The 22,380-nt window shown below is 37.6% G+C and overlaps 2 protein-coding genes across 3 annotated transcripts in view; both read left to right on the forward strand.

The window, feature by feature from the left end:
- The first annotated feature begins 999 nt into the window (after window positions 1-999).
- hoxb1b (homeobox B1b) lies at window positions 1,000-2,478 on the forward strand. Its single transcript, XM_016510702.1, has 2 exons — window positions 1,000-1,775; window positions 1,883-2,478. Exons 1-2 carry the CDS (start codon window positions 1,181-1,183, stop codon window positions 2,215-2,217), a joined length of 930 nt encoding a protein of 309 aa, XP_016366188.1. The 5' UTR covers window positions 1,000-1,180; the 3' UTR covers window positions 2,218-2,478.
- Window positions 2,479-11,153: 8,675 nt separating this feature from the next.
- Window positions 11,154-22,380, forward strand: part of skap1 (src kinase associated phosphoprotein 1) — a 31,704-nt gene continuing 20,477 nt past the window's right edge. For both annotated transcript variants that reach the window (XR_001636192.1, XM_016510703.1), the window contains exons 1-4: window positions 11,154-11,386; window positions 12,459-12,564; window positions 13,259-13,284; window positions 13,482-13,598. Coding sequence is in view for 1 of the 2 variants with exons in the window: in XM_016510703.1 (XP_016366189.1) it covers window positions 11,347-11,386; window positions 12,459-12,564; window positions 13,259-13,284; window positions 13,482-13,598 (289 nt within the window). In the remaining variant the exon portion in view is untranslated. The remainder of the gene's footprint in view (window positions 11,387-12,458; window positions 12,565-13,258; window positions 13,285-13,481; window positions 13,599-22,380) is intronic.

Raw genomic sequence — 22,380 nt, forward strand, 5'->3', positions numbered from 1 at the left:
CGTCCTTCCGCAAATATGACAAGAGAAGTAGGCTATATCTGGGTATTATCCAGTATACATTAATGGCATTCTCTGTCTCTTCTGGACAATTTACATAAAACTATTCTGTCATGTTCCCTAGAGCGTAGCCAATAATAAAGTCCCCCTTTAAATGATTAAATGCCACTTTCATGTAATATTTCCAAAACGAATGTTTAATGGTAAATAAGCATTATAGTAATGTATTTGATTGATTTAATAACGTTACTCTTAATAAATCAGTCAAATTATTGTGTGAACATGAATAGTCCTATGAATTTTACATTTTGCGTGTTGTAGCGTATTTAGCTATTGCTTCTCGCGATGTTAATTTTAAATGATCTAATCAGTTTATCTCTGACAACTTACAACTATTATTAATAAATTTCTGTAGGCTATTCGAATGGAATATGTCACCTGTATTAAAAAAATATGGTTTTAGGTTTATCTGAAAAGTCGAATTAGGCTATATATAGACTAGCCTCGTATCTTTAGGAATCCGTTTTCTAAAGTCCCTCTGTTTAGGAGCAAAATATTATAGCGTCACACAAATTTAGCCTATTTTAATGGCAGATTATATCTAAGCACTATCTTAAAAAGCAGGGTGGCCCACTATATCTCGAGAGAGAGAGAGATAGGCTAACACCAATCTCAGTTGGCCATTGATGTATGGGGTTCATTCATTCCAGGTAAATTAGGAACTTAGATTTGAAAATAGCTCTAGAAAAAAAAAAAAACTTAAAGGCTGACCAGTCTATTTTAAGTCAATGGTGAAAGTTATTATGTATGACGTATTTTTAGGGCCTGTTTATTTATAGCTTACAATTCCAGTTGTTCTTTGCTACATAACTGCGGTGCTCGCTTTAATTCACATTAGACCTACATTGCGAGTTTATCAGATTGATGGGTGGATTCGATTGATGTCATGTCATGATTGTCATGTAAATTCGAATCGTTTGATGGACACCTGCAACGCCCAGAGTGCTACCGCAGGTCGCACACTATTGGTGCAAAATTAGTCACATGATCTGTCACTAAACTGATATGAGCTCGGATAGAACTTTGTGTGGTTTGACATACTGCTTAGAGGTTGTAGGGGCACTGGGACCACACATCAGCCTATATTGACCCTGCTTAATCAATTTTGCTTGGTCAGTCAACAATGAATTCCTACTTAGATTATACGATTTATAACCGTGGTGCTAACACTTATAGTTCAAAGGTTGGGTGTTTTCCTATGGAGCAGGAATACTCGTCAAGTGCTTGTGCAAGTACAAATAGTTACATTCCCGAGGGACGGCCAGTCGGAGGGAATACTTTTACACCGGCAACGCACGAAACCCGTGGCACAACTTATGCACAACTTCATTCGCAGCAATACCACATCAATGTGGACATGGGGAAAACTGGACACCCCAATTCTTGCAAGCAAACCCGACCTCCTCACTCGGACTATGGACATCAACATGTACTCACGCAAGCAGATGACCACATGCGTCTTCTTCAGTCCCCTGCTTTTTCTGTCGTGAACATGGGAGCCAACATTGGAACATACAGTGAATCTAACTGCAGGCCTGGCTCGGTCTCTGCAAGCCATTATCAGTCCTATCCCTATGGAGAACATGAACCACCACACAGCTATGGTTCGTTCAGCAAGTACCAGGTCTCCCCTGACAGTGATAGCGACTCCAAGACGAACATCAATCAAGCGCCAACGTTTGACTGGATGAAAGTCAAGAGAAACCCCCCTAAAACAGGTTAGTTGAGGCTAATTACAGTGGCTACTGTAAGCTTAATGTACGTAGTATAAAAACAATGTCAAATGTGGTTTCTAATTCGTCTTTTTTTGGTTTGTCTCTTTCAGTTAAAGTCGATGAATATGGGATCCACGGCCAGCAGAATATAATACGCACCAATTTCACCACCAAGCAGCTCACCGAACTTGAGAAGGAGTTCCACTTCAACAAGTACCTGACCAAAGCACGCAGAGTAGAAGTGGCCGCCACCCTCGAACTGAACGAAACGCAGGTTAAAATTTGGTTTCAGAATCGCAGAATGAAACAGAAGAAGCGCGAGAAGGAAGGAACGGCCCCGGTAATTAAACGTGCGACGCTTTTCTCTTCTAGTCAAAGCGCAGACAACTCAAACAGCTCATCCCCGGGTGCTTCGCCTACCTCAGACTCTTCCACTGCTATTTGATGATTACGTGCCTTTGTGGCAAACGAACTCATGTTTCATCATTGTGCTGTGGAGAGCTATTTAACTTATTCTGCTGTCTTAGACAAAGCATTAAATATCTGCTAGTGTGCATGCTTGTTTTATATATAACGCAAAATAAATAATTTTGCTGCATTAGAGCTACTGAATTCATGGTTCAAAATGCATTAACAGGGTATATGCTTTAATATTCCAAAGCAAGAGGTTTAAATGTTCTTTTTTCTGTCATCAGCTTGATATCCTTTTTTGCACTACTGATTCATTCTTTTGTTGAAAGAGTAAAAAAATGTAGAAAAGACTGACATGTTTATGTATTTAGAAAACAATCTGGCCAGTGACTTTCTGATAATTAAATACATTTTATTTTTCTCAAACATGTTTGTGGATTTAATCCAATTTAAATCAATTTATTGATTTTCTTTTAATTAAAAGGCTCTTCATGATGTTGGCTTGATTGTGCCCTTTGTCAGAGGATGTTGCAATACAATGGAGCTAATTTAAATCCGTGTTGCTCTAGTCTGTATAGTTTGACAAGAGGAATGTTGCATTACACACCGGGTGGCTTCCTATGACCTTTTCACCTTTTTGTGCCTACAGGCTCTCTAAACATGTAAACACTCCTTGGTGCTCAGTATAACACTCACTGACTAGATTTGAGGTTTCAATCCTACTTGGCACAGCACAATGATACTGCAGGTTAAGAAAGGATAAAACCCTTTCTAACTCTTTCTAACAAGATAATTTATAAGGCCCCATGCATTTCATTTGTACATTTCTTAACCAAGGCCATAAAGAAGAGTGATAGATATTGAAACAAATTCTGTAGATTATAATAATGCACTAAGAAATAAAACAAATGGCCTTTGTTTGCATAAACAGTTTACTGTAAATCTGTGTATTTTTTCATTTAATATTTTTTGGGGGCATCAGATTAAAATGTATGCGAAGAGGAGCAATTACAGGGGGAAAAAATGTTTAACCTTAGATACTATCTCCATTTGCCTCAATTCTTCTAGAAAGTTTGCAAGGTTTCATTTCCCTGATCATCTGATGGACTGCTCCAATATTTACCCAGGGTGTTGGGTTTGCACAGTATTTGCCCCAGCAGCCACGCACTGTCAGCACCCTCTCCACTGACCAGGTTCACTCAGAGTTCAGGCCTAAATTAATACACAAAAGCCATGGGCCTGTCCAGCAGGGGATGAGAAGGGTGTCTTCCCAAAGGTCAAGCAGAGTGTTATCTCTCTCCAAAATCAATTATCTGCTATAAACTGAAAATCGAATTGAATCTCTAGCCTGATATAAATAGACAATACAATTTATTTTAAGTAAATTAATAAAATGCTGCTATAAGGTTACTGCTATTGAGATTTAGATATTAGTTAAATTGAGAATTTTCACTAAGCAATTTCACATAAATAGAAAGGTGAAATCATGACAAAAAAGTGGCATGAGTTTAATTTTTACTTTCACACTTAATGTAAGCTACATTGTGGTATGCCCAGTTTTAGTTAAATCCATCCCAAAACAGTCCAACAACTTAGCAGTAAAGACATTATGCTGATTAAAAACATATTTAGTTCCATTTATTAAAGTTCATAAATAACGGCACAAGCATCAATGTTGAAATGACCATGCAAATGAAAATTTGTTTGGAAAATCCATACAAATATATTAGTTGGTCAGCCAGCCCCAAGGGGAAAAGGCTACAAACATGTTTACTTTAATTTATTAAGCATGTTTGTTGCTTGCCCTTTTGGGTTGTGTAGCTCTGGGCTCCTACTGGGTCTCCCATCTGTGGGCATCAGTAGAAAAGCTACAGTGCTGCAGAGACAGATGTTCAGTCAGCCTGGAGGAGGAGGCTGTTTTTCACCAGGTTGTCAGTATGCAGAAAAGGCTCACACTGCAGAATGTGGGGCAAGAGGAGCAGTCCACAGTCCACAGATACCGGAGAATTAGGAGATGATAAAAATAGCATCCTTAAACAATATGTAGGAAAGAAATAGGCTATGTGTGGAAAGACAAGGAGAGAGAAAATAAGTGTGTGTCTGTGAAAGAGGCAGTCAGCAATAGTCATCAGAGAGTCAGTAATTTTGTGAAATAGTGGAGTGGCTGTGTTTAAGATTACATCAGGTAAGATTGGCAAATATTTCAAAAAAGATGCACTGTATACTGATAAATGATGCCGCAGTATTGCATATCACTTTGCTGGCAAAATTTACTTGATAGATTTGATCATTTTGTGGAAAAATATATAGATATTTAAATCTCCCCACAAGGACAATGTATTTTTATATATACTACCATTCAAAAGTTTGGGGACAGTAAGATTTTTTTTTTTGAAAGACATTAATACTTTCATTCAGCAAGGATGCAATACATTGCTGAAGACGTTTATAATATTACAAATTATGTCTATTTTAAATAAATGTTGTTTTTCATCAAAGAATCCTGAAAAAAATCCAGAATAACTGTTTTGAACACTGATAATAATAAAAATGTTTCTTGAGCACAAAATCAGCATATTAGAATGATTTCTGAACGATCGTGTGACAGTGAAGACTGCAGTAATGGCTGCTGAAAATTTGCCATCACATGAATAAATTATATTTGACAATATATTAAAACTAAACCAACAAAAAAGTTACCTCCTGTATTTAATAAAATGCAATGGGAAAAATAGAGAATTTTCATGTTAAAACTTCAGCGACAAAAATCATATTGACAGGTACACCGCCTTTGCTGTCAGGCCACTTTTAAGGTGACGTTTAGGGCAGATCTGAGGCTTGCAGTGTATACTCTCCCTGCTGGGTGTGCTTGTCAGAGGGTCTTTTACAAATCAAATGCCTGGCTTGACTTCCTGAGTCTTGTTCAAGTCCCTCTGAAGCATGTCACTCCGCTGGGGTGCGTGACCTCAAAGAGATAAAAAGAATATTGTATACACTATTCATGTGCTTGAAACAGGGGTCAGGGGGTCATTTTATATGTCTTCTTGTCTTTCACAGACATACAGTCAACAGCTAAGACAGTGGCCACATGCAGATAGCCTCCTCCTCTCAGTGAAAACAGGAAGAACAGGAAGCCTTCCTCTTGAGCTCTCCACACAGACCCATATGACCATCCCCCTCTCGCTCAAACGTATCCATGTCCTCGTGAGGCGATTTAATCACTCCACCGCCTTATTAGCTGAGTAACCGAGAGGGAAAGCTTCAAAGACCCTGCAACACACGGGCTGGGATGTTGCCAGTAAGCAACCAACAGATATTGACTTTGGCAGTGTAAAAACAAACATGTGCAAGATTTTTTATAGTATAACACTGATTAGATTATGAGAGAGAGAAGTGAAGTTATTGCACCTGCTCAGAAAAGGCGATTTGGAAAATTGCCAGTTGCTCTCAAAACCAACACTACAGTGTTTTTGTCATAATTGAATTGACAAATTTCCTGCATGTGGTTTTGTTTGTATAGGGATCTTAAAGCTTGGCAAAGTGTAACCGGTGCTCTGTCACTCATATGATTTAGAGAGGCGAGCAGTGCGCGCCAGAGGGAGACAAATGAAAGCTGACAGTTCATTTTATCAGTGACAGATCGTTGATCTCATGCACTGCTTCCCTGGTCTCTTTTAGAAGGTGGTGAAGGTTGAATATTAGTGGATACTGATACAACCAACCGCCCTCTTCTGAATCCCAAAGGCTTTATATTCCAGCCAGCAGAATATGAGTTACAGCACGACACACTGAAGCTACAAAACCAAAGAAGTAGCAGATTTCAGTAATAAAATTAGCATATTATTTTTTGATTCATATTTTTCCTTTCCACAATTCAGTATCATAGAAACCTTTATATTTAACAAGCAATTAAATAAATGCACGCTAAATCAGTTAAACAATTTGAAAAACAATTGTTTGTGGCTTCATGATGAAACTATTAACTGTAATTATGTTTAAAAGGGATAGTTCATGAAAAAAAGGAAAGTTCTGTCAATATTTACTCATCTTCATGTTGTTCCAAACCTGAATTACTTTTTTTATTCTGTTCAACACAAAAGAAAAAAAATTTAATGTTTTAACTCTTTTTGACCATACAATGAAAGTCAATGGGGTCCAAAACAGCATCGGACCCACCCCACTGACGTTCAATGTGTGGGAAAAAAAACAGAAAAAAAAGAAATGCATACAGGTTTGGAACAACATGAGGATGACACTTTTTGGGTGAACTATCCCTTTAAGCACATGCGCATGAATAGATATTTCTCTGAGAAGTTATCTGAAAAATTCTCATTTTATAACTTAACCTTTTTTCGGCTCAGAAGTTCCCAGAACTATCCATTTCAGCAGTTTTTAAATGGTCCTATACAATTTAGCCATTTGCGTATGAGAAAACTGAGAACTGAATTTATTCTACTCAAAAGATATAGTGAAAACCATTCCTCTAAGTTCACCATGATTGATCTGTGGGTGTTGACATACACTGATACCTTGGAAATCCTTTTGACAAACTATCATACTTGTTTATGATAGTTTGTGTTTATCACACAAACATCTTCTAAAGTGCTGCCTATAAGTGCCTGAAGTGTCATATGCATGTGTGGGGAAGTTAATTAGCAGCAAGGAGCAGAACTAAGTTCAAAGGGTCAAACCAGCGACAGAAATGAGCCCAAGGCTTTGCAAGGGCCGCAATGTTTTCATACCATTTCCTTAAAACACCCACACAAACATCTTCTAAAGTGCTGCCTATAAGTGCCTGAAGTGTGGGGAAGTTAATTAGCAGCAAGGAGCAGAACTAAGTTCAAAGGATCAAACCAGCGACAGAAATGAGCCCAAGGCTTTGCAAGGGCCGCAATGTTTTCATACCATTTAACAGGAAACACATTATAAGCCGATTGATAGTAATTGAATCTCATAATGGGAAAGACGACAAACTCTGAAACTGTTCCAGTGCCTTCATATTGACCCCTGGTCTCTCGAGGGGTGTGTGACCATGTTGGAGTGTGATTTCTGTCAGGTCGGGGCGGTTGAGGGGGGACTCTCAGATGACAGAGTTCTGCCCCTCCCCCAAGTGAAACGCAAATGAAAAGGAATGCAGAGATAAAAAAGCTTGTGTTCCCAGATAAGGGGACAGAAGAAAGGAGTAGGCGAATGCTAAAAGAGCACTCTTGGGGAGATGAGAGGCGCTGATGGCAGTGTTGGTGGTAGGAGATCATAGCAGGTTCCTCTCATCAGCCCAGGCTCTAGAGGGGTGTGTGACCATGTTGGAGTGTGATTTCTGTCAGGTCGGGGCAGTTGAGGTGGGACTCTCAGATGACAGAGTTCTGCCCCTCCCCCAAGTGAAGCGCAAATGAAAAGGAATGCAGAGATAAAAAAGCTTGTGTTCCCAGATAAGGGGACGGAAGAAAGGAGTAGGCGAATGCTAAAAGAGCACTCTTGGGGAGATGAGAGGCGCTGATGGCAGTGTTGGTGGTAGGAGATCATAGCAGGTTCCTCTCATCAGCCCAGGCCTGTGTTTGATACTGGGTCTTTGTCGCTCTTTCAGCTGTGCATTGTTGGGAGGTGTAATCCCGGGCGGATTACAAAGGCAAGATCCTTTCATATGGCTGTGCCCAGCAGGCAGGAGGCAGTGCTCATGCTGGAGTGGAGGGCCACGCTCATTCCTCTATACCTTCACAACGGGGCCATAGCTGCAGGGACAGTGACGCAGGGGTCATTCGGTCATGTCCTCTCCTTGGAATTCTGCTCCCCCTTTTCCATTCAGATAATTTCCTTTCATGAACTCCCTCCACCCTGTACCTGTGCACAATGCCTTACACCTAACATACTGCACAATCAAAAAAAACTGAATATGAGCTCTAATATTTAGAGCCACATTGAAGTAAATCTTCCACAATGTTTTTTCTCTCTATATATAATCATTGACATTGTACAGCAGATTTTGCTTTGAACAAACTCCAAAGTATTAAATACAAAACTCTCCTGTGTGTGCCATTGGCAAAAATTATACCAAAAATTGTGTGGCTTGTTTGTATTTGTTAGTAAAACTTTACTTTTCCAAACTGCAGGATGGATGATAAAAGGCGGGAAAAATAGTCTTATACTGAAGGATCGACTCGACTAGAATATCATGTGATATTATAGAGACTCTTTTCAGTGAGCTTATAGTGAGCTCTTTTCAACTGGCCAGAAAGCGACCATCAAGAAATGCCACAGCAACGCTCTGGAAATTAACCACAACTTTTGCATAGGCAATCATCATTTAAAAAAAAATTTAGTAGGCTATTACATTTGGTCTTCAAGGCATCCTTGCTCTGATTAAATTCAGTTATTAATGTAATAACTTTAATGTAAAGACTGAGATTGTGCTGCCCCTATGTGATGCAGTTCTTTGTTTTTCACATGCAATAAGTGCTCTCTTAGCATCAAACTGCTGATTCAGAATCTTGCAAACAATTGTGAAAGGTAAGCAAAAGCTTTGTGATATGATGCAAATGAATCAGAGAGACTGCACTGCATGAACAAGAGTCATTCGACTGAAGTGTAGGGCAGAAAGGGGTGTGTTACAAGACAAGATATAGTTTACAATCAACAGTTTTACCAATAAAAATGAGCTACAGGGGTAAATCTGATTATCGCAATAAAATCATGCAAAATTTAAAATGTAGGGGAGAGTGGGTTAAGTTGACCCACCCCCTATATCTTGGCAACTCTACACTTTTACTGTCTTGTGACCATGTATTTTGGAACCACCCATAATTTCTGCCAGACTGTGAAAAGGAGAAACATGTGGGAGGAGTGAAAGGCACCCATTTACTGTTGAAATGTTTTTGGCTTTTAAAGTAAAATTTTTAAGCAAATTTATCAAGGACTAAACATATTTATGATGCATATAGTTGATTTAGCAACATAGAAAACCATGCAAAACATTTAGCTCAATATTAGCCTGAATTAGTAAGCTAGCTAGTTTATTTCCCCCCAAAATGATGGGGATGGGGAAGAGTGAGCCAAATGTTGTGGGGTAAATTGAGCCAGCATTTTAACTTACCCCACCATAAGGCACTGAAGTTACGTTAAACCTCTAACGTATAAACTGGTATTTTAATATGATATTATGCAAGTGGTTTAGTTTATCATATATATATATATATATACATATTGTTTGTAGTTTATTTATACATATAATCAGATATATCTTTTCACCTGTAGTCCCTAATGGATTATTAGACATTGCAGAAAAGCTACCATGCCAAGAATCTTTTGACTAAAAAGCTTATTAGTTTCAGTGATGTTTAGTGTTGTCAAACGATTAATCGCAATTAATCACATCCAAATTAAAAGTTTTTGTTTACGTAATATATGTGTGTGTACTGTGTATATTTATTATGTATATATAAATACACACATATACAGTATATATTTGGAAAATATTTACATGTATTTATTCATGTAATCATATTCATGTAATTTATATTATATATAAATATATTTAATATATAAACATAACATATTTCTCTTAAATATATGCATGCATGTGTGTGTATTTATATAATAAATATACACAGTACACACACATAGCCTATTACGTAAACAAAAACTTTTATTTTGGATGCAATTAATCGCGATTAATTGTTTGACAACACTACAGTCACATTTATTTTTTCCTTCTTATTCAGTTTTTATTTAATTTTACTCAACAAACTCTCTGTTTAATCTGTTTTTGGGAAAGTTACAATTTTGGTGTTCAACATTGTTTGTTTTAGAAATGAGTACAATTACAAAGATTGAAATTTAAACATAATTTGGTCGGTTTTATGTTGTTTAAGTTAGCTTTAGGAAAAGAAATTGGCTATGACTGTTTGTTAAAGGAAATATGATTATTAAATTAGTTTTTAGAAGATGTAAATTCTCTTTAGACTGAATAGATTCAATCAGATGGTCAGTTTACACCCAGATGGTGCATCTTACCCACTGACTCAGGTCAATTTACCCTTAACCTGGGGCAAATTGAGCAACGGGAACACTTTTTTTTTTATGAGCAGTATTTTAGAACCCGTCATAGATACATTCTGATAATTTAAAATAATAGGAAACATCCTGAAATTACGTTAGACACTTTCATTGTACTCATGCCTCATTTTCCCTTAGTTATCACATAAATAAAAAATTGCTCATCTTACCCCACTCTCCCCTAAATGTTTTTCTCAGTGTCATGGTGCACCTCGGTAGCGAGATAGATTAGTGACAACAGCACTGTCTCTTTGATAGCTTACTAGTTCATTCAGACTAGTTCAGGGCGAGTAACGTTAGGTAGATTTCTGTACTTTAATGTTGCTCACAAATATAAACACTACCGGTCGTCCTGGGTCTGCAGTTGTGTTGGGATGGGCTCGCCCATTGTAAAAATGGAAGCCGTAAACATTAGCATAAAATGCTAATATATCAATAGACGCACCAACCCGCACAACACAACGATCATTTAAAACAAACTGACCATAGGCCTTTACCTTCTGTAAACATTTTGAGTCTTTCAACGTGGAGAAGACATGGCCATTACTTGCACATTAGACCGCTGATGGTGTAGTCATGATCGATGGTCATGATATGAGAAAGTGGTTAGGGCAAACAATGAGATTAACAACGAGGTGCAGCGGTTTGATCTCGGCCCGCCGCTGTTAAATCGTTGCAAACGAAAACAGCGATTCAGCAAATTGAAAACGGTGTAGGCTACTCAACTGTATTTTAACCTGGTGGATGGTGTAGGAAAATATGGCGGCAAAGGCACATTCAGTAGTAATATTTTAAAATTAATTTTACATTAATTTCAGACTCAAGTCACTGTGTCACAAAGTATAGTTCGCCTAGCCTACATCACTTTGGACACGTTTCATTTTCACAACAATGTGCTTTGCACTTCCTCTTTATCTTCTCTCCGCTAACCGATTCGTGCGTGTGTGTGTGTGGATATCTCTTTCAATTCCTTTTTATTTCATTCTGTGAATTCATGTTGTGGGATGACAAGTGACCAACAAGTTCATTCAGAATTTCTTTGACCTTCAATCGTTGACATCAGCATATTTTATTAGCCTTTATTTCTGTTGGAGTCTTACTCAGAGAGTAAGAGATGGGGACAGTTGTTGATGACTTCAGACAACTATTAAAAGGTATTCTCCATTGTTTCACTGTTAATTAAATTTTGTGCTCTTTCAATATGCCTAAACTCTATATAGCCTACATGTAGGCTACTTATTTTTGTATTTAGTTTTTTAGGTAGCCTAACTTTTGAAGGTAACTTTAAAGATAGCTATTTATACAATTACACGCTAAATAATTTTTTATGAAATAAAAAATAAATAAATGCGCTTTTACAAGTTATGCTGGGTAGCTACACACTAAAAGATTTTTAAAATCTTATAAGGTCTTCAAGATGTGAGAGACCACAAACATGAGGACAAAATATCCTAGTTTTAACCGTTTTGCTCCTATAGTGTGTGGTGTGCTCGGGGTTCCCCCCCCCCACACATCAGGATTTCTGATCGTAAATATTCAACATGTTGAATATTTACGATTCGCGATCGGGGCGCCTCCGACGTTCTTCCGAGCAGATTCAGTCACCCTTAACACACCTCACACCACAGGAAAATCTGATAAAATAATCTTTAGAACCACCAAGATAATCGGGACATTACCTAGGATTGTCAGAAGGGGAGAAATCGACCCAAAATCAACCCGATTATCTTGTGGTGTGTACCCAGCATTAGAGTTGGTTTTCCAGTTCATTGTAAACATACTGTGGGCTATGCTCTTAAATCTTGATTACAGACTATTTTATGATTTAATTAGTTTTATTTTCTCTTTTAATTATTCTGCTTTGCTGTGTTTACTTTAGAGTAAAACATTTTGTACAAAATGGTAGGCTACACATGAATGATGCCATCATGAGATGTTATCTGTTCTGACACAGACAGGATGACTATTGTCATCTGAACATCCTGGCGTCTATGGCATTTGCCTGAATAGAACAGTCCTTTGCATATTTCAAAACATATATGCTCTATTGAGTAGCAATACCACATGAGTTATTGGTCAGATTTTTCTCTTTCCACATATTAAAATACAAAGTAAACGTTTTTACATTTTACTGTTAGTTTTTATTTACTTTTTTTGTATCTTACATACAGACTAATGTAGCATAGTTTACTGAGGTTGTTTTCTATCTTTTTTTTTTTTTTTCAGACTGTGAGCTGTTTGTTTTTGAGATACTCCAGGATGAGAATCTCAGTAATCCTGCTCGAGAGGCCAGGGAAATTCTCCTACGAAATTTTCATGTCATCCAAAAGAGGTGAGGGATATCACAATATGTTTTATTCATGCGTAGCTATTAGAGCGGACACATACTCGCTCCTCCTTGTTTGTGCTGCACATTGAAAACCACAAAAAGTAAATTTATAGAAGCAAATTATTTGCAGCTTGAGAATCTGTGCTCCCAACTGAGCTACAAATGAAACACAACAGTTAAACAGACAGGAAGCAAATGGCACAGTTCTTCTATAGTTGTCTTTTCACAAGCAAGGAGTACAATTACAGCGCTTACCCACTGGAGTGGCTTTGTGGTTTGCTGTGCTGAAACAAGGTGTTTGCAAAGAGAACAAGCGTGCTTTTTTTCTTCTTCAGCACTGGCTTACATGAATACTTAGCTGTCAATGCATCATTTGCAAATGCTGCAATGCACTGCTTTACAGATGCATGTGTTTATACAGATACTCATCCTGCTATCAATCTAACGCCTCTTCGATTCTTTTAGAATTTGTCGTACGGCTCTCATTGCAGATCTGAAATGTTTATCTAGTCTAAGAAAGATAGTGGAACAATACAAACCATTTGATGAACCTCAGTTATATCTGATTATAAGCCTTATACAATAATCCTGTTTATTTACATTTTTGAACATTGTGAAGTCCATTTGTTTAGAAGGTTATTTTATCCTTTACAAAATGTTCTTCTCTAAAAGCATTTTTAAATCCTCTCTTTTGCAGACACCCACAAGAATTCCCCCACAGATGTAAGTGAACAGCTGTTTCATGATACTAATTAATTGCTCACCGCGATTTCCGTTCAGAGCAACACTGGTTCTATAGAAAACAAGTCGGTTTCACAAATGATTCGATTTTCCTCCCACAGCGTTTTCATTTCATGAATGTCTGTCGAATTAACTCAACAAAGTTTCTACTTATATATATATATATTTTTTTGTCCTAGTTGAATCCAATCTTGAGGACAGTTCAGATGACAACCACAGCTCCAGTCTGGGACGCTCTGCCCCCTCAGATGATATGTCAGTGGCCTCTGACTACCAAGAGGAAGGTGCTCCTGAACGTGAGTTCAAGCCACTCTTTGTGCAGATGAGTGTTTACTCGAATGTCTAATGCATGTAAGCTGTGATAAGCTGAGACAGGAAACTTGTCTAAAGCATCTTTAGCACATTTCTTGTGGGGGTTTCACTGGTAGTGATGAAATACCCCAGTGGAGGTGTTTGGTAACAGATCACCCTCTAGTGGATTCCCATTTTTTTTTTTGCTAGATTTTTACTTCATAGAACTATTTTCTTCTCTTAACAGTTTTCCAGATTGAACAGAAAAGAAAAATGTCAGGCTACACAATTGCCGTTTGTGAAAACCATAAATTATTGTTTTTATCTTGAATACGCCTTCTTGTTCACTGACACGAAACTTCTCACCACCCTGGTAAAAATTAATACTCCATCGTCCCATTTATTTTATATGTTGTTAGTAATTTAGTGACAAAAGGGGTCAAACCTGGATGTGCTCCTTTGATTCTCTTCTTTGCCGGAAAAGGCATATAAGTCAAAGAGGAGTAACTCAAAGAAAATTCGCATCATGTCGCTCTTTCAATAAAGATAATGACCAGCAAGGGCAAGTGCAGTTCAGGGTTCATGTTTAGTTCACCAGTTGGGAATCTTACATCAAACCCAACAAGAGGACATTTGGAATTTGAGCGGGAGAGCGTTTCGGTGCATATGAAATTAGAGAGAGGAATATAATCATGAAGATTAAGATTCAAATGTGCACCTTTTTCAGCAATTCAGATTTAGTTTGTTTTCTCATTTGCCTTTTATTCAATAAGAACGCTCCATGCTGAGAGTCCCTTTTTGCTTAGCTCGAGTGAATGAAAAACAAAATGCATATGTGATATGAATGAACCGGTGTCCTTGCATGCTGATATTTTCAAATTTACCCTATTGTAGAGGGTAAATATAGTTCAGGCATTCAATCCTTGCACCGTTACTCGCTTCGTGAAGTCACATGCTCGCCTGTGTGAGGAAGGGACATTGACTGTGTCTGCTTGTGCTCTAACCTGACTGGAGGACGAGGCTGCAGTTGACTCGTTGATGGGAGGAGTCAGTGTTATTTCATTTAGCCTGCGCTGCCTCCCTGTCTCCAGAGGGAGGTTTGACACTAGATTTGTTATAGCTGACAGGAACAGATGGGCGCTCTATTGTCAGGGCCCCTGTCTGTATGGTAATGTGAACTGAGTTTCACCCGCAGACCGCACGGTTGACCCCACCGTGCCTGCAGCCTCGTCTGGATGACAGCAGCCCTGCAGCTGAGGATGGGAAGCCCAGGGCAGGAGGAGCCTCACAGTGGGGTGGATATTTTGCCAGGTCAAGTTTAGGAAATGCAAAAGTTGTAGAAAAAAGAAACATTCTTATCACTCTGAATGGTTTGAGTAGTAGATATTTGCTTGGAATGATTGCTAAAATGAAAAAAAAAAAAATATAGATCGCACACAAGACTCAAATCCACCAATCATTTCAGTAATAACAAATAGAGCAGAAAAGGTGTATGGTTTGTCAGTCTGACAGGAGTTTGTGTGTTTAAGAGGCTAATATCAATGCATGTCCTATCAAAGGCTGCACATGCTCTGGGCTCTTTGTGTGCACTGACTTGATTTATGTCCAGAAACAAAAGCCCCTCTCGTTCCTGTTATCTTACCCCACCACAGCTTTACAGGCAAAGCTGGAGAAGCCAATCAGAAAGGCCAAGGATTCAGAGTTAAGTTGTTTCTTTATCGCAAATTAGATCATCAAGATGTAAATACAATTTTTTTCTCAAGATCTTAGAGTCTCGTAATTAATGGTTGTGAAATTGATTGTTGTAATGAATCTCTGGAGAGTCCAAAAAGAGCTTGCATCAATGAAAAAGACATTTTAGCTTGGCAATTAAGCGACCCTTAGCAAACTATAGTGACCAAATCTCATTTTCGTCATCATCACAATTACTGTCAAGGATTTTCGGCAGAGCTCTGTCCTGCAGCCTCGGATTGTCATATTTATCCTAATGCAATGGCATGTGGAGGTGAAGTCATGTGATCATAAACACCTTACATGACCTCAGTGTTTGAGTCACCATCAGCTGGTACTCATCCATGCCTCTTAACTCCATATGTTTACTGTGAGTGCATGCTCACACTTTGAGTGTTTCTTCCTCCCTACAGTAAACTTTTGACCCCTAGGTCTTGTTCTGGTCAATTCATGACCTGTCTGAACTCTGTAGGGCAACTGAGTCTACATTATTGACCTGTATGCCATAGCAACAGCATAGTTCAAATAAAGTTTCACTGCCCCCCCCCCCCAAAAGCATCCATCCATTCAAGTAATCATCCATTAATTTCCTCCAATCGCGATTAATATTCTGCTGCGGTTTTGTGAAAGAGTAAAGTATGAGGCATTGGCAGGCTTCATAGGGCACGTTAAATGACTTCGGCAAAGATGACACCATCTTTCGTCTGTGCTGTCATTTTCCCACCCTCTGTTTCCCTTCGCATTAATTAATTGAAATAGACACATATTAGACCCGAGCATCCTCAGTGCATCGCTGCTTCTGCCATACGGGTTCAAAAGTTCACTTTACTCTCAGAAGGCTACGATGCTGCAGAAAATGCTGATATTTGCTCTCGCTGAGTCTCTCGCTCATTTGTAATTTCACTGTTTCACCCAAACACGCTCTCACTTTTCCTCCAGCCCAGTATAGTGATCATTCTGAAGAGATTTTCAACTGTTAATGTCATATCATTGTCAGTCGCCCTATTCATTGTGCAATGATGAGTCAACAGAGCGTACATCACTGTATTCATCATGCATATTCTTTCTTTCATTGGTTAGGAAAATATTGCTTCTGTGTTCGATATAATATGTCTCAGTCTAGTAAAAGTTACCGTGGGTGAGGAGAGGAAGTCTTTCATGATTTGCAAGGGATGAAATAAGCAGAATAGGAAGTCACAACCTTGAGTGTCTAATCTTCTTTGCAGCCTGTCAGTATCGCAGACAAATGGCCAAACGATTCAATGCTGTGGGTTCAGCTAGAGGTTAGCCTTCCCAGGTACCTCCAGCTCTCCCTCTCTCTTTCTCTCTCTCCTCTCCCCCTTACCCATCTTGCAAATGAGAATTTGATTTTTCTCTCCACTGGATTCCATTTCTGGAGATTGATGAAGTTTCGATGCAAGGCCCAGGTGGCCTGATGCTTTCATTGGGAAACAAATGAAAGCGTGTGTAGGTGTGTTCGCCTGTACACCCACAGGGAGGGAGTGCTGTTCAAATGTCTTCTATGTGTCTTTTTTAGTTTTAGCTAAATGCAGATTTGCTCTCGGCAACCGGTCTGTTGCATTCGTAATATTTACAAATGCTTGTGTTTTGCAAGGGCATTTGTGCAGTGTTTTTATGCTAGAAATGAACATTCACAGATTCTTTTTTTGTCTTTGTATTTGCTGACATAATCCATTTGACGTTTCTGACTCTTTGAGGTCTGTTCTACAGCAGCATTTGGAATGTTTTCACATCTTTAAACTGACCAGACGAACTGTTTTTCCATGAAATGTCTTTCTACCCTATGATTTGTCAGCCTGTGTAGGTATCATTTATCTGTCAAAAAATTGAAAATATTATGCTAATTGCCTAATTTACCATATGTTTTAAATTGAGTGTTGAAACGTAATAATCATAAAAGAGTTTTCCCCCAGATGGTTCTGAATTTGAGTAAGGAGCTTCACGAGTGAGAGGCTATATTTAAGTTTGGGAGATTTCTGGCCTGGTAATGCACATTACTGCAGTGTGTGTGATAAAACACAACCATTGGTAACCACTGAACCAAATCATTTTCATGATGACTGGCAGGGCCATGATATGACATATTCCAATGTACAACAGAAAAAATCCTCTTGATGTTATCACAAGATGAGGATTTTCCGTGAAGTGATTTTTTGTTACAACAATGCCTGGCTGCAGTCCATAAGCACCTTGAGCCAATAAAAACACTTTAAAAGTTAACTTATCCTGCTCTCCTAAATTTTATAGAGTAGCATAAGATGGAAAATTGTCTCCAGATTTGTGTTGTGTATATAATAAATTATTTCAAATAAAGCACAAGTTTTATTTTTATAAAGAGGACATTGCTCATATATGGCTGGAGAGCCGGCTGGATTAAGATTACACATGTGTAACTGTTGGCTCTTGTAGTTCTACCATTTAACGGTTGAAGCCTTTGAACTTTCTATTTATTTACTCAAGGACACGCGCGGTGCTTCTGCACTGTAGACCTATTCTGCTCGTGCTCCACAAAGACGATATTTATAGGCAAATTACTATAAAGGTATTTAGAAAGTATTTCGAATGTGAATTGTTCGTTTTGGTTATTGAATATTGTTCTGATATATGTATACGGGCTTTGCTTATTTAACTCTAAACGAATTTATCAAAAATAAGAGAATCCCGAAATCATGTTTATATATATATATATATATATTTAAAGTAGGCTAAATGTTTTATTATTAGCCTATTATTAGCCTATTATTATTTGGAAACGAAAGTTGTTTAACAGAATAATAGTTAAAAGGAATGCAGTAAACAACGCCACTGATGGATTTTTTAGAGACATAAATTCTTAATTCCAATGTGTAATATTTAGTCTATAATTTATAGCTTAATTTGGGCCCATAGGCTATATGTAGCTATTTATAAATGTATTGTTTATTCCGATTTACTGGTAGCCTACTGAAATAAAATATTTTGTGATGTCTTATTTTTGCATAGGTCGAAACATTCCCGGTGATTGAATTGAAAAATCACGATCTTGAGTTAACGACGTTTATTGATTATATATGGTAGAATGAATGAATAAATAAAAAATCAGTTTAAATGTGAACGGTGTCTAGGCTATAATAGTTAGCCTATAGGCCTATTAGAAATCAATTCAAGCAGGTATTTGTTAAAACCTGAAAAAATCGAGATAGCCTACAAGCCTAAATACACACTAAAATAAACATTTGTGAGAAACAGAGACAACTTTTATTAGGATGTAATTTAATTAATTTGAAATGTTTATTCGTTGTCATGTTCTGTTAGATGTTAGATTCTGTTGTTTTTTACGTTTTATGTATGTATTATATATAGGCCTACTGAATTATTTTACAGTCAGTGTTGTCGAAGTTCAGTTTTCTTCAGGGAACGCCATTCACTTTCACTTAACACGCGCCCCCTGGTGGACTATTTAAATTTAGCTTTTACCATTTTCCTCAAACTAAAGCAATCCTACTGATATTTACACGTTTTATATAAACTAAACGACACTTTTAGGCGATCACTTAGTAGGCCTACTATCGAATTTCATGTTTTTTTTTCTGAATTGGAAATTTGATTATTTTCCCTCACTCATTCTCAGTTAAATAAAACAGACCCACAATAGCAGTTTTCTGGAGTTTATCAGACGGTCATAAATACCTGTGTGGCACACATGTATGTGAGCGTTAACAAACACGTCAAACTTTACGACCGTACTGCATTCCTAATGTGATCGATGCTCGATATCATGAATCTTGATTTGCCGTCCGCAGATAGTCGACACGTGTCCGCTGGCGTATTTCATAGTTCTTGTATCAAAACTGTTCAAAGAAAACCTAACAAACAAGCAGATAAGAGACGTAAAACTGCGGAATTGTCCAATAGTATTTTTTTACCTTTATTATTTTTCATGTTTTTTTTTTTTTTTTTTTTAATATAGCCTATATATTTACCGTCGAAGGGATAATCTGCACTCATATGCCTATTTTAAATTCATTAAATCGATAGCTGCAATAGGGGGATTAGGACTATATATTTTGTTTCAACGTTACAAGAAAACATGGAATTTTATTTTATTTTTATTTTATTATTGTTATGCTACACAAATAATAGGCCCATTTCAATATTATTTAGCATATAAAATTGGAAACGAATGTAGAAAAAAACAGATGAGCAATTCTAACAAAACAGGCAGTGTGTGTTAGTTGTGATAAATGTAGTCTGTTGTCCCATTCTGTGCAGTCTTTGTGGGTCCAGTTGAAACAGACTGTAAAGTGTTACAAACCCCTCTGGTTAGCCATGATATTTATATATAGGCCTATTTTTTAAACACCTAGATGAAAAGCTGTGTGTGTGATGTTATATTTTAAATGAAACAAAATTAACTGCTTATTAGCTGATAAAAGTTGTTTAGCATCCATTAACATGATCCAATGCAGTTACAAGGCAGAAGAAATTATACATGCTTACCTCTTTTTTTGTCCTGCAAATCCCTTATATTTGTAAAGACTTAGAAGGGTGGTGGTATATAATTTAGCACTGTAGTAATTGGTTAAACTGATGTTTTTACAATTCATTCCGAAATGCAACACTCCCCGTCTCAACCCTTTTTTCTTCTCTTATAATGTCTCAATTTCTCCCCTCATTCAAAACATTTGCTTGTGACAGAGTGTCTTGTAAATGGATCCAAAATTATATTGAACGGCTAATAGAAACAGCAGCAGCAATGCAATGCTATATTTAAAAATAATTAAATAAATGCCTGAATTATACACTCCAAAACATTTAATGCCACAATGTTGTCTAATGTAGGTAGTTTATTAAAAACATTTCATCTGTGTTTTTATCTTAATTTTGTTAGATGAAGATCTGTATATGCAGTCACTTTTACTTTCTTGTGTGAAATAAATGAACATCCTTTCATATTTTTTCTTTTTTTTGTAGCTTTTATTAAAAAAATAGGAACCTGCTCATAATTCTGGTTGAAATAAACACACACTCATTTTTATTGTATATTCATGTCTAGTTAGTTCATTTTTCTTTGTGAATTGGCTATAACCGACAGCACCGAATTCCAAGATTTCTCATGCCTCAGCTCCACTAGTTTAAGTATATTTCCACATCTCGCCGAACTCATTTTTCTTCGCAGTCGTGTGTGATGATGACAGTGCTTTCGAGTCATATCTCCTCTGGCTGTCGCACCCCAGTCCACCTCTCTGCCATCTCAGGATTATAGTATTTGCAGTTAAACTTTTGAATGGATGTCATAATATATGGGGGTAAAATTTATAGAGCTCTGGTCTCTCAACGGAGGACCCCCTTTGCTTTCCCTGCTCATTGTCAGACTATAAATTTTCCTCTTGTACGGTGCGGCTCGTCAGTAAAGGAACAATGTTGTGGCACTAAAGCATGCTAAATGGTTTCCCACATCATGTGTGAAGCCCACAATTGCGCCTTTAAACAGAGGCCGGCTAAAGGTCCATTCTGGAATCTTGTAAATAATAAGTAATACTGCAAAACTGTTCAGGGGCTGCATGATTTCAGGTCTCATGTTGTGAATAACAGATCCTTTTCATTCAAATCGAATCAGTTCTTGTTAAGGACAATTTAGAGAGGTGGTGTTCAATTGAGCCATTCACCTAGGGATCTCTCTCTCTCAGTCTTTTGCTCCCCCTCCCTAATGCCTTTCCCTCTTTTTTTCTCACCCTCCTAATGTTTGCTATGCGCAGGCATCGCACAGAGGCCACTGCCTTTGCCTTTAATGAGGAAAAATGTGTCAATTTGCTGTTCTCTGTGTGCAGTTTGCGTATTGGTGTGCAGTACAGGGGGGTTAAGGATGCTCGGAGTGCTCCTTTTTTCTAATCAAGTGCTGTACAGGAGAGTGCAGTAATTCCAGTCTCTCCATCTCTCCCTGATCAGCATTCCTCCCCTGCCTCTCCCTTCAGCCCCCCAGGGACCCTCGTGCCTTCTGTTTCACCTCATCTCTGAGGTTCACGCCGAGGTCAGCCGTAGGCCCGTGCTTCCCGTGCACACGGTGCGTAACTGGAAGACATGGATATGGCATCGATCTGATGCAGATTTCTTGTACTGTTTTTATACTGTATATACAGGCATCTTCTTTTTGGCTTATTGCTTGATATAGAAATTTTTATTTATTTATCAGTGTTGTGTGTGTGTGTGTGTATGTTTAATATACATTCCAGTAACTTAATAAAACTCTTAAACGTCCTCAAATTTAATATTCATTTTCATAATGTACTATATATTATTTTAATGGCAAAATTCAGTTGTAGCATTAAAATGATTAATTAAGATTGTTGTGTTTTATTTTTAATTTATTTAGACAAATTAGAATAGAATTTTAAAATCAGCCAGTTATCAGATATCAGCCATAACATGAAAATGATTATCAGCTTATCTGTATTGAGAATTCAGTGTATCACTATTTGTAAAATTTGGTGCATTATAACGGAATGCTACAGTATGCAAATGTGATCACATGATCGGTTAGTAATCTTTCATGGACTCTTTTAACCAATATGTTAGTGGTCTTGACTTTTGTGTCCACAGTAAATCATTGTATTGTGTCGATGGTCGCATTCGGAAAAGTCAAGGTACACCTGAAATGCAGACATGCAGTCTTCCCAAGATATTTAATCATTTGATAAGTGCATTTTGATAATTACCAGTGTCATGAAGACATAAACAGAGAAGAGAAAAAAATCACGCACATAACCAAAAAATACAATATTTAATATAACATTTTGATCATCTGACCTTTGTCAGGCATTGAAAAAAATTAAATGAAAACAAACTTAAATGTATAAATAAATCTACATTTTGCCGCATTTATGTCTTTGACAGGTCTTTGCATCTGTCACTGCTGACTGTGCCCTGTCATTGACTCATAGCCACTCAACTGTGATGCTATTTAATGGTGTTTTACATTAACTTCCTCGGATCATTACAGCATCAATCAGATTTTTATAGCCAGATCACCTGCTGTGCTCATAACATCACCTGTGA

This window comes from Sinocyclocheilus rhinocerous, unplaced genomic scaffold, assembly GCF_001515625.1.
Source record: "Sinocyclocheilus rhinocerous isolate Xijiao unplaced genomic scaffold, SAMN03320098_v1.1 scaffold144, whole genome shotgun sequence".
NCBI classification, from domain to species: domain Eukaryota; kingdom Metazoa; phylum Chordata; class Actinopteri; order Cypriniformes; family Cyprinidae; genus Sinocyclocheilus; species Sinocyclocheilus rhinocerous.

Bases quoted from the DNA above. Each gene is read 5' to 3' on its own strand.
- hoxb1b (XM_016510702.1), top strand. From the start codon at position 1,181: ATGAATTCCTACTTAGATTATACGATTTATAACCGTGGTGCTAACACT. The intron at 1,776-1,882 runs GTTAGTTGAGGC...TGTCTCTTTCAG, and splicing joins GAGAAACCCCCCTAAAACAG to TTAAAGTCGATGAATATGGG.